Source organism: Hypanus sabinus, chromosome 13 (assembly GCF_030144855.1).
Source record: "Hypanus sabinus isolate sHypSab1 chromosome 13, sHypSab1.hap1, whole genome shotgun sequence".
In the NCBI taxonomy this organism is placed as follows: Eukaryota; Metazoa; Chordata; class Chondrichthyes; order Myliobatiformes; family Dasyatidae; genus Hypanus; species Hypanus sabinus.
Window position 1 is genome coordinate 6,485,534 of NC_082718.1, and position 13,138 is coordinate 6,498,671.

The 13,138-nt window shown below is 38.3% G+C and overlaps 1 protein-coding gene across 1 annotated transcript; it reads right to left on the reverse strand.

Moving 5' to 3' along the window:
* Nucleotides 1-12,162: 12,162 nt before the first annotated feature.
* Nucleotides 12,163-13,011, reverse strand: LOC132403435 (galactoside alpha-(1,2)-fucosyltransferase 2-like). Its single transcript, XM_059986838.1, has one exon. It carries the CDS (start codon nucleotides 13,009-13,011, stop codon nucleotides 12,163-12,165), a length of 849 nt encoding a protein of 282 aa, XP_059842821.1.
* Between the last annotated feature and the right edge of the window lie 127 nt (nucleotides 13,012-13,138).

A 13,138-nucleotide genomic window follows, 5' to 3' on the forward strand; every position in this document is an offset into this window, starting at 1 on the left:
TAAAAAAAGGAACTTATCGCCCTCAGTAGGAGAGAGAGATCAGAGCTGCCAAGAGTTTACACTGGACAAGAATAAATACAAAGCTATTATTTTTAGATTTAAATTTACATCATTAAGAGGTACCACAAAATCAGGCAATTTTGCACTAATACAGGGGTTCCCAAACATTTTAAAGCCATGAACCATACCATTAACCGAACAGTCTGTGAACCCCAGGCTGGGGACCCTTTCATTAACTGAAGGGTCCATGGACCCCAGGATGGGGACCCTTCCATTTCCTCAAAAGGCATGCTGTCTAATCTAGGCAAGATCCTAGTAAATCTCCTCTCTTCCCTCTCTAAAGCTCGCACATCTCTCCTATAATGAGGCGACCAGCACTGGACATAATACTCCAATTGTGGTCTAGCCAGAGTTTTATGGAGTTGCAACATAGCCTTGTGGCTCTTGACTCAGTCCCGTGACTAATGAAGGCCAATACACCCTGCACCTTCTCAATCACCATATCAACTTGAAACAGCAACCTTGAGGGATCTAAGGACAAATTAAACTCCAGTTACCACCACTCAGCCCAGGCCTGTATCCTGTCAATGCCCTATTTTAATGTAGAGTAATCCCCAAGCACTTCCATTGCAATACAAAAACACCACTATTCTATTGTGCTTCCAAGCTTCCGCTTTTTTTTCTGGATCTTGCTGATGTAAACTTTAGTTAGTATTCTGGCACTTTATCAAAAGCGTTGTTCAGTTTCTGCACTCACATGCTGTGACTTGACCCTGCAAAGTAAGCTCAATTTGCATCAAGACACCTGGAGAAATTAAACTCAGATCAGTAATTAAATTAATCTGTAATAAAAAATGTACAAACTTGTAGTTCCAGTGATAATGGCAGTAAAATTCGGATTAGCTTAAAGCCAAAAGGAGATCTGCCACGTTTAGTAAGTCTGACTCAAATGTGGCTCCAATCCCCTCAAAGGGGTTAACACATAACAATCTCCTCAACTCAAGGATGGACAATAAATGTTGGTGTTGATTGTGATATCCATAACCCTAGAATGTATAAAGAGTAAGTCTTTTCACACTGCCTTCTGGCTATTGACTATCTATTCTAACCAGAAAGAACAGCTTGATTCAAATAATTTTGCTCTGATGAAGTCCTTTTTAATAAAACCAAAAATAATTTAAAAACTTCAATTTAGGGTTCAGTGTCAAAAATTACCCTCTCAATCTGTCTCCAAATCTCTTACGATCTGCTGTTTGCCAACTCTGTCCATAATGTCGTAAGTTACTGTGACCAAGAAAAATGGGTTGGGAAACCGTTTGCCTATATGCAGGGAGTATTATGAAATCTCCAGTTCTCAGAAGATTCACACACAAAGCCAGACATTAATTGGTAAGGTGTTTTATTCAAAAGTTAGCAAATGAAAACCATAAATCAATCTTTATCTCTTTCAATATTTTTATTAATTTTGACATAGAAGAATACAGAAAACAACATATATATTATAAGTCAAAAAAAGATAAAATAATACCAAATACATTATATTTGAATCATACTTGCAATCTCATTACCCTATGTTCATGTAAATTAAATTAAATCGTAATATTGAAATATGATAATTTTATTATACAAAAAGAAGAATCTAAGTCCACTTCCAAGATCAAAGCTGTTTAGTAAAGAAAGAAAAAAGGAATAAAATCCTTATCATATAGTGAAATATGTTATTAACCAACATCTGTACTTTAAGAGCAAAGCAAAGGTTTTGAAAATAGTTCAAAAATGGTCCCCACAACGGTTGAAAGTCTTGACTAGATTCAGAAATTGAATAACAGATGTTCTCTAAATTTAAGCATGACATAACGTCACGTATCCATTGAGTGTGAGTAAGTGGAATGACATCCTTCCATTTAAGCAAGAGTGCCCTCCTAGCTATAAGAGAAATAAAAGCCAATATGTGCAAATCAGATGTCTCCAAAATGATATCTTTCCCTCCAACAATACCGAATAAGGCAGCCAAAGGATTAGGCTTAAAATTTATTTTGAAAAGTCCAGGGAAAGTTTGGAATACTTCCTTCCAGTATTTTTCAAGACTGGGACATGTCCAAAACATATGAATTAGTGAAGCTTCTCCATTGTTACATTTATCGCAATAGGGAGAATTATCCAAATAAAAACAAGATAGCTTATCCTTGGTCAAGTGGGCCCTATAGACCACTTTAAATTGTAGGAGGGAGTGGCAGGCACATAACAATGAAGTGTTAACCAATTAAAAAATTTTATTCCAAGTTTCCTCAGAAATTGAAATCTGTAAGTCTTGTTCCCAAAGATTTTTAATTTTGTCTAAAGTAGCATTTCTCATTCCCAGCAACATGCCATAAATATTGGATATTGAACCATTATGGAAATGTTTCAAATTAGAAATTACATCTAATAAGTTCTTATTGGGACTTATAGGGAATATATATAATTGAGATCTCAGGAAGTCCCTAATTTGTAGATATCGAGAAAAGTGGGGTTTTGGTAAGCTATATTTAGCTGACAATTGCTCAAACAAAAAGAGACTTCCTCCAACAAACAAATCCTGGAAGCATTTAATACCCAATCTATCCCATTCTTTAAAAACTAGATCGGCTATAGAAAGCTAAACCTCCATTCTTTTTAGCTTTTTGGAGATGAACTTTATTTAGTTGAGAATGTTTGTTTTTCCATATAGAAGAAGATAGAATAGAATCAAGAGAATCAAAAAAGGATTTAGGAATAACAATGGGTAAGGCCTGAAAAAGGTATAAAAATTTAGGTGAGATATTCATTTTAATAGAATTAATTCGGCCAATCAACGATAACCAGAGGGGCGACCATTTGATAGTGCCCTATTTGCATAATTTGGTAGGGTAAGAAAATTTTACAATTTTATATTTCTTAGTAATTGTTACACCAAAATAGGTAAACTGATTTCTTACAATTTTAAAAGGAAGGTTAGTATTAATTGATACCAAATTATTCAAAGAAAAATGTTCACTCTTATGTAAATTCTGTTTAAATCCTGAAAACTGGCCGAAACAAGAGAGTAAAGAAAGCACAGGAGATAATGAAGTCCTGACATTAGAAATAAAAAGCAATAGGTCATCAGCATAGAGTGAAACTTTGTGGGTAATACCTCTCCTTAAAATACCAGTGATATCACTAGATTCTTGAAAAGCAATGGCTAAGGGTTCTAAGGCCAGATCAAAGAGGCTCAAAGGGCAGCCTTGTCTGGTTCCACGCTGAAGTTTGAATGGTTTGGAATTCTGAAAATTAGTAAGAACCTGAACAGTGGGAGGTAAATAAATTAATTTAATTCATTGAATGAAATCGGGCCCAAAATTAAATTTTTCTAAAGTTCCATTCAACCCGATTGAAAGCCTTCTTAGCATCTAAGGATATCACACATTCTGAAATCTCCTTCGAAGGAGAATAGATAACAATTAATAAATGATGAATATCGATTTTTAATAAAAAATCTGATCATCAGAAATGATAGATGGTAAAATATTTTCAATCCTACGAGCCAGAACTTTAGATAGGACTTTAGTATCAACATTAAGTAAGGAGATTGGTCTGTATGAAGATCATTCAGTTGGGTTCTTATTCTTTTTAAGGATAAGCAAAATAGAAGCTTCATAAAAAGATTGTTGCAACATATCCAACTTAAATGAGTCCAAAAAAACTGCACTTAAATGAGGTATAAGCAGTAAAGAAAAAGCCTTACAAAATTCTCCAGAAAATCAATCAGGACCTGGAGCCCTCCCTGAGTGCAATGAACGTACAACTTTGGCAATTTCCTCATAAGAAATAGTTTGATCCAGCAGTTTTAAGTTATCAACAGAAAGTGTAGAAATATTTAATTGGTCTAAAGATTCTTCATTACAGTATTATCTTTAGGAGAATCAGAACTATAAAGTTTAGAATAAAATTCTCTAAAGGTATCATTTATTTCTAAATAGTCAGTTGTCCTATCACCACTAGCTTTACAAATTTCTTTAATTTGCCAGTTAGTTAAAAAGGTTTTTAATTGTCTAGCCAATAATTTACCTGTTTTGTCTCCATGAATATAAAATTGACTTTTATCTTTTAGGAGTTGAGCTTCAATTGGATATGTTAAAGATCATATTTAGTTTTAATTTCAACACGTCTTTTATATAAAACAGGGTCTGGAGCCAAGGCATGTTTTTAATCTAATTGTTTCAACTGATTAGCTAAATCAATTCTCTTTTTATTAGCTTTTTCCTTAACACTGCCAGTATAAGAAATAACGTCCTCTAATATAGGCCTTGATGGCATCCCATATAACAAGACCAGAAGTCTCTTCCAGCGTATTCTCTTAAAAAGAAAGAATAATTTGTCTCTCCAGAAACTTAAAAAAATCCTAAACAGATAGCAAAGTTCGATTAAAATGCCAAAATCTGTTTATTTGAGGGAGACTGGGGAGACTTAAAGACAAAAGCACAGGAGCATGCTCTGAGACAGGATCGACCTAATGAAATCATTTGGCTATCAATTAAAAAAAATCCTGGAATACGTATGATGGACATGAGAAAAAAACGAATATTCCCTGTCTACTGGATGTAAGAAATGCCAGATATCAACAATACCACATTTCATTAGGAAAGATTGAATAAGCAAAGCTGATTCATTGAGTGTCATTGGTTTAGAAGATGACCAATCTAAAACTGGATCTAACCAGCAACTAAAGTCTCTCATCACCAATGAGCAAAGACTCAAATCTGGCAAAAGTTAAAAAAAAAATGCTCAAAGAATCCTGGATCATCTATATTTGGGGCATACAGAATAGCAGATGCCATTAATTTATTATCTATTTTTCCTGACACTATAACAAAATGCCCATTAGTATCAGACAATACTTTATGTTGAACCAAGGGATCTGTATTATCTATAAAGATTGAAACTCCCCTAGACTTAGCCTGAAAAGAGGAATGAAAATGTAGCTTTCTCCATCAGCTAAAAAGGCGTAAATTGTCACATTTACAAACGTGAGTTCCTTGTAAAAAAATAACCAGGACCATAAGTTTTTAAATATAAGCAAAAATCATTCCGTTTCACAGGGTGATTTAACCTTTTCATGTTAAGACTAAGTAAGTTAATAGTTTGATCAAACACGAGGAAATCTGCAGATGCTGGAAATTCAAACAACACACACAAAGTGCTGGTAGAACACAGCAGGCCAGGCAGCATCTATAAGGAGAAGCACTGTCGATGTTTCAGGCTCCTGGTGTGGCCTTTTATATATTGGTGAGACCCGACGCAGACTGGGAGACCATTTCGCTGATCACCTACGCTCAGTCCGCCAGAGAAAGCAGGATCTCCCAGTGGCCACACATTTTAATTCCATGTCCCATTCCCACTCAGGTATGTCTATCCATGGCCTCCTCTACTGTCAAAATGAATCCAAACTCAGGCTGGAGGAACAACACCTTATATATCGGCCGGGTAGCCTCCAACCTGATGGCATGAACATTGACTTCTCTAACTTCTGTTAATGCCCCTCCTCCCCTTCTTACCCCATCCCTGACATATTTAGTTCTCAGGTAGTAGTCACTACCTCCTCCCATAGATGCTGTCTGGCCTGCTGAGTTCTGCCAGCATTTTGTGTTTTTATTTAGTTGTTTGCCTGTTTTCCATCTCCCTCTGATGCTTCCCCCCCCCTCCTTTCTTTCTCCCGAGGCCTCCCGTCCCATGATCCTTTCCCTTCTCCAGCTCTGTATCACTTTCGCCAATCAACTTTCCAGCTCTTAGCTTCATCCCACCCCCTCTGGTCTTCTCCTGTCATTTCACATTTCCCCCTCCCCCCACTACTTTCAAATTTTACTATCTTTCCTTTCAGTTAGTCCTGATGAAGGGTCTCGGCCTGAAATGTCGACAGTGCTTCTCCTTATAGATGCTGCCTGGCTTGCTGTGTTCCACCAGCATTTTGTGTGTGTTGTTTGTAATAGTTTGATCTATTTTTAATACTATTTAAAAGAAAGGTTAAAGTAATAACTACTGGAATGTATGTTAAAACCAAACAATGAATCTTGAGATAGGGTAACCAAACAATAGACTTGGCTGAGAGTCCAAAACAGCTTCCAGAAAAAACCCCATCCCCCCACCTCCTCCCAAAGTCAGAAGGTTGACCAATAGACAGCTGACAGCTACAACTAATAACAACATCCCCCCAAAAAAACCTACTGGTTTAGCTCCAAATTGATTTCAAGGTTAGCTGCTTTCCAACCTAGACAAAACAACAGATGGAGACAAAATTTAACCCTCGTAACTAGAACACATATAGATGAATTATTATAGTTTCAAAAAGATAAAATGAAAAATACCCATACTAAGTCTTATTGATAGGAAAAAACCTCAAGAAGATTAAGTATAATATAAAATAATAAAAAATCTTTCAAAATTCAAAACATATGAACACACAAGGTATTAACTCGTTAAAATATTATTCTCTAAGTAAAGTATTAAAAGATTCAAAAAGAGAGTTAGCTACAAAGGTTTACCAAAAGTAAAAGAGGCAATTTTTCATGTAGAAAGGTATTGAACAGTTAATCTCCTGATTCTAAAAATTCCTGAGCTTCTTCAATTGAACAGAACCATTTCTTAGAGCCATCCCTCAGTACAGTGTATAATTCTGAGCTGAGCAGGATAGTGAAGAGAAGGCTTGAAATCTTTGTTAAAAAGTTCTGACATAACCTTTTTGAACTTAGCATGCTCATTCCTGACCTCGGGTGAAAATCCTCTATGACCCTCATCTTCTGGACATTATAATCAATCATTCCTCTTTGATGGGATTCATGAATTAAAAGTTCCTTTGTTTGAAATTCGTTAAAACAGATTATTACTGATCTGAGTCTTGCTCCTGGAGCTGGTCTGGGCACAGGCGATCTATAAATCTTTTGATTTACTAGGATGTTACCTGGGTTTCAGTACTTAAGTTACAGAGAAAGGTTGAACAAGTTAGGTCTCTATTCATTGGAGCGTAGAAGGTTGAGGGGGTATTTAATCGAGGTATTTAAAATTTTGAGAGGGATAGATAGAGTTGACGTGAATAGGCTGTTTCCATTGAGAGTAGTGTTACGTATTCAGGCAACAATAAATATATGAGTTCGGCAAGGGTTTCTTATAACAAACAACACGTTTATTAAACACAGAAAACAAACCCCCCAAAAGTAAACAAACACTACCGTAACCGGAAACAGCTGCTCACCGGCTGTTCAAACAGTTCGTAAAGTGATATTCCAAAACAGTTCTTAAAGTGATATTGCCAAAAGTTCGATATGCTCACAGTCCATTTAAAAGGAGAGACTTTACAGGACGATTTAGGTTCTCTTTCACGTCGCTTGCTTCGATCCCCGACGTCGAAATTCCCACGAAGAATTTACGAAACAGAACGGCTTAAAGGCACTGACCTTTCCTTCTCCACTACCTTCAATCCTTTCTGGTTACCCAGGGATTAACACGAAGATAGTCAACGAAATCCTTCCAAATAAGGATCAAACAAAGGTCGCCCCCCGTTTCACCGTAGAAAGCGATTCTCCTCGATCTTTAACTTCCGAACTTCGAATCTTCACTATCCTCTAATTCTCAAACTAACAGAATCATAAAGAACCTGCTGGCATTAACCTGTTAAACTTTAGGCATTAAATAAAAACTTCATCCTTCAACTAAACTGCGTCATCACTTCAAACACGCAGTGGCATGAAGTCAACTTGGCAAATCCAGCCACGAACTGCCCCTCCTCACAGGGTGGGGTCTACCTTTTATAACCTGTAAAAAACCCATCACAAGACCATCACCTCAAGTCCAGTACAGCTTCAACCCCAGTCACATGACAAGGGCACCATTGTCATGTGTCACGAGTATGTAACAGTAGGGGAGATTCAAACGAGAGGACATGATTTGAGAGTTAGGGGGCAGAAGTTTAAGGGAAACACAAGGGGGTATTTCTTTACTCAGAGAGTGATAGCTGTGTGGAATGAGCTTCCTGTAGAAGTAGTAGAGGCCAGTTCAGTTGTGTCATTTAAGGTAAAATTGGATAGGTATATGGACAGGAAAGGAGTGGAGGGTTATGGGCTGAGTGCGGGTAGGTGGGACTAGGTGAGATTAAGAGTTCGGCATGGACTAGGAGGGCCGAGATGGCCTGTTTCCATGCTGTGATTGTTATATGGTTATATGGTTATATAAGCTCAATCAATCATAGGTAAAGACAGTAAAATTTTAGGAAATAATTGTGCCAAAAAGCTTGTAAAGAGTTCCGTAGGCTGATCACCTTCCGTTAACTCTTCAAGGCCCAGAGTTCATAGGTTATTTCTTCTGCTTCTATTTTCTAAATCAATAATCTTCTGTCTTAATTTTTCATTAGACTTTGATTGTTTTTCACAAAGCTTTTGCAGGTCATCAATTTTCACATCCAAAATCGTCGGAGTTGCTTCATTCTCTTCTATTCGTTTATCACGTTCAGTTAAGGTTTTTTGAATAGAATCCAATTTTGCATCTATTTGTTTAACTTCAGTGGAAGATTCTTTTCTGTGTTTTTGAAGCAACTCCATAATAGACTCTAAAGGCGCAGGAGGATCTTCTTCTTTTCTAGTACCTTTGGCAGCCCTTGTACTCATAGTAACACAATATCACATTTAAAAGTAAGGTTTCAAAACCGGTTGGAAACAGTGAAGTAAGTAAAATAGGAGTGACTACAAAAAGCTACTACAGCAGGAAGTCCCACAAATCAATCTTTAATTTCACTCTATGATTAAAGCTCTTCCATTGGTTGAAAGCCCACTCCTATCTGTTAGACCACATATAATAAATTCTGCTTTTCTAGTGTCCCTATATGTCCAACTAAAAAGTAAAGCTATTTCTGATAGCTAAGAAAATAATAAAAAACACTAAATATTAGCCTTTCAGTAATTGCTGACACTAACTTGAATCAAAATATTACTCAGATGGCTGGTGTTTTTTAGAAGATAGACTGAAGCATGACTTTATCTTCCATTATACTTGTTCCCTTGCTGATCATGGGGCAGAAGATTATCTTTGAGCTCCTCTGTCTGCAGTTGACCTGTACATTTTTTCAACACCTCAAAGAGGTGGGATACCCCTTCTACTTTTGATTATGAAAAAATCCCTTTCAAGCTAACTATCTGGAGTGATTTTCTCGTGCTGCTATTTGCTTAGGTACCATTCTGCTCAGCTGGTCGTGAATGTGGAATTGCTTACTTCCTCAAGCATTCTTCAATTATTATTGCACCTTTCCCCTTCCTCCATTACTCCCACCTCCAATTGTAACCCTAACTCTGTTCAAAGTGAACTTTAATCCTTTATGAACACACTTTCACATAATTTGGTAACCAAAATTGGAGGCAGTAATTGGTAATGAAAGGGCCATCGTGCAATTAGTGAAACCTTTTCAGCAGCAAAATGGTGGAGGAATCAATTAGTTGAGCATCATTTGTAGGCGGTAAGGAACTGCCAACATTTGGGTCAAAACTCTAATGTATGAGCCTGTTCCTGTGCTATACTGCTCTCTATATGTTCTGCTCTTCCAGCCTTGATTTCATTTATGGACTTTCAGGTGTATCAAAAGGAGTAGATTTACTCAACTTTTATGTCTGACCACTGTTTCCCAATCTTAGGTAGCCACTTGGGATTGAGGATGATTGGTTTCCACTCTGGTTCTATGGGTTCTGAGATGGCTCATGAGGTCAGTGTGAAGCCATTAGAGGCTGTTAGAGCAAGTGGGTGAGTATGGGTGACTGCGAGGTTTTCTGTGTTGCTGCCATTTATACTGCAACTGAAAGCGTTTATTGGTACTTGGCCTCAAGGTTTTCGGTATCTTCCTGAATGCTTCTTCACTTGCAGTAAACAGGAGATCATGGGGTTATTTCATATTTTGAGGCAGCTTTGAGTACGTCTTAGAATCTCATCCTTCGTTCATCTGGTGATCTCCATAACAGAGCTTTGATTAAAGTGGGTTTTCAGGAATTGGGCATATGAGCAATACAGTCTGCCCAACATTGACGAGTGACCAGGGAGTCAACACTGATGTTAGTTGTCTTGTCATTCCTGTGTACTTTCAGGATTTGTGTTGTGTTTTTCAGTGCCTTGAGATGTAGTCCAGGTTGCAGAAGCTTACGGGAGGTCAGGAATCATTGCTGTCAGGTAGAGCAAGAGCTTGATATCAGATCTGAGGTCCTGATCATCAACCATCCTTTCCCTATCTCACACAACCATCTCTCAGTGAAGGCAGGCGTTAATGATGGAATTCACCGCCACCTTCAATAGATCATTTAAAAAAAATTTTTGTTTCCCAGGACCGTTTCCATTACTGACCACCAACTTCTCTCTCCAGCTTACTCAAAGTCATCTGTTCAACACCAAGAGGTGTCAGTCGGTTCTACAAACCAGCACCAGGTTATTCACACAACACCCTGGCATTTCCACCAAGATATAATGCTGCAACCTCATAAATGTAGATTGCTGTTTGTAAGGTGATCTGCACATTCTGGGTTAGTTTGTAATAGATGGAATGGCTGATGCGTTAACCTGCACACTAAAATTCAAATATGAGCAAGAAAGACTTTGAGAAATGTTTATTAAGTAGTAGGTAACAAATGCTGGCTGGTGGCGTAGTGGCATCTGCACTGGACTTTGAGGTGAATGGCCCCAGTTTCAAATCTGACTGGCTCCTTGCATGCTTTCCATCCATGCTGGGTTGAGCTCAGTCTCATTAAAATCAGACAATGGCAAGGGTACTGCTCGATTGCCACAAGGCGCAGGGAGGGACAACACACACACTTCAGTTAGTAACTTCCCTACATTTTCTCTTTGACTCTCAAAACTTCTCTATAATATTGAAACATTTCTATCTTTAATAATTATTTTTTCCCTTTTCAGGGTTCTTTTGAAGACCCAGACGGAGTTACACACTGACTTCGGTTCTTTGTGGAAATGGGACCTGCTGTCAGGGCCCCATGACTGGTCAGTTTTCGATAGGCCAAGGACGCAGCCTGGAAGACAAGCGTGCCTTCAGGGTGCTGGATTCTCATGGCTTTGGAGACGGGCAAATTCGAGATCAGTGGCACCGCAGAAAACTGGTGTGTCGTGGGAGTACATGGAAGATCGAAAGCAATGAGCTGGCAGTTGGCCGTGTGCCCAGAGACCCTAGATCTTTGGGCAGATTTTGGAAAAAACGATGCAACAGACTTTTAACTTCTGTAAACCAATGAGTTGTTTTGTTATGTCTCCCCTCTCGCTGTGAAATGGAGCCATCTCTTTTTCCCTTATTAGGGGGAGAGAGAGAGCCTGTGGTATGTCGAATACCGGGTGAACGAGTAATCTTTGGGGTACTGCAAGTCTGTGTCTTTACTGATGCTTTGCTGCACATTTGAGTGTTCGGTGGGGGGGGGGCGCCGATGCTTTTCACGCTGGTGGTGGGGGGGGGATTGTTGCTTTGCTGTTGCTTATGTGTAGTGGGGAGCTGGGGGTCTTTGGGGTTCTTACATTTAACTGTCATTCATTCTTTGGGGCACTCCTCTGCTTTTGTGGATGTTTGTGAAGAAAAAGAATTTCAGGATGTATATTGTATACATTAAACTAAACCTATTGATCACCTCCCATTAACGCCTGAGGAACATCTCAGTGGGGACTTCTTACACATCAAGCTGTTAGGATCTGGATGGAGTGCACAACTTGAATAGATGACTAAAGGCACTTCCAATAGGAAAATGGATAAATACTGATGGAGAAAAATGATTTGTAGGCAATTGGGAAAGTGTGAGTTATGAGAGCAATTTGAGAGCTCACTCACAGACCTGACACTTGTACTGGGACTATGGGTTTGATTATAGATAATTCCATATTTCTAAATCACTTTAGCAACAAAACGGTTACCACTGGATGTCATAATTGAATTATTGCATGGCATAGATAGATTGAGTGTTTATTAAATTTAAGAAATTAAGGCGGCTAAAATGTAAATGCTTGTCATAACTGATCAAATTGGCTTGTGGACTCAGGAAGAGCATAATGGGAGACCTGAGGAAGAGAGGCATAAACTTCATTTCTTGCTTTTCTTTTAAACTTGTCTTCAGATGAAACTCCACCTGAAATGCTGTTGTCTAAATATTAAGGCGTCTTGACCAGAAGAGGTGAAAGATCAGCAGGAATACCTATCCACTCCGGCCGGTAGGCTGCCTCATACTTAAATACCTTTAGGAAGGGTGAATTGGGCAAAGTGAAGTTTGTGAGGTAGACAGTATCCCCACCAGCAAGGTAAGCACCCCAGAATCCAAATGTGCCAATGGTCATTATGGTGTGATTACAGTGGGCAAGAATGGCAAAGTCCCAGTATGGACTTGATTCATTTCCATCTCCTGAGAAATAGACATCCCCTTTGGAGACATCTATATTCGCCCGACACCAATCAATTCCATTGCTTACCACTACGAAGAAAGCATTCTTGTATTTATTCCTGAAGTAGGACATGGCTTGTTCCAAATATATTTTATCTCCAATCACACCTTTCCACACCTTGGGCATAACATTTACATAATCTCCTCTTCGAACGTGAACACCAATGTACGTAACATTTTGACGTGATGCTGTTATATTCCGTAAATACAAGTTGACTTCTTCTGTGATGAACTCATGAAAAGAAAATTCACGAAGGATTTCATGCTGGATATGGTGGTAGAATGTCCAAGAAGATGGATATCCAACGAAATTAATATAATCTCCTGAAATATCCTTATACTTATCTTTCATCCAGTCAGACAGGTAGTAGGTTTTCCAAGTAATCTTCTGCTTGACCTCTTCCTGGAGAGTGGGAAGTGTAATCTTGAAGTTCTGAGACAGGGATTTGGCCATTGCTGGGGAAATGTAGGCTTGCCTTTTGTTTAATCTAGCCAAAGCAAATAATGTTGCATATTGTCCCATCTGATTACCAAGCCTCCCAATTGGGAGTATTGTCCACATGCCTTTGGAAAATCTGATGGCTTTGAAAGATTCATAGTCTTCATTCTGATCACACTTTGGAGTTTTATTGGTGCTCTCCACAATGGTCATGTTTTTCAATGGCTTGAAATTATTCTTCCCAAATGAT

Coding starts and splice junctions, on each gene's coding strand:
- LOC132403435 (XM_059986838.1), bottom strand. CDS start 13,011: ATGTGGACAATACTCCCAATTGGGAGGCTTGGTAATCAGATGGGACAA.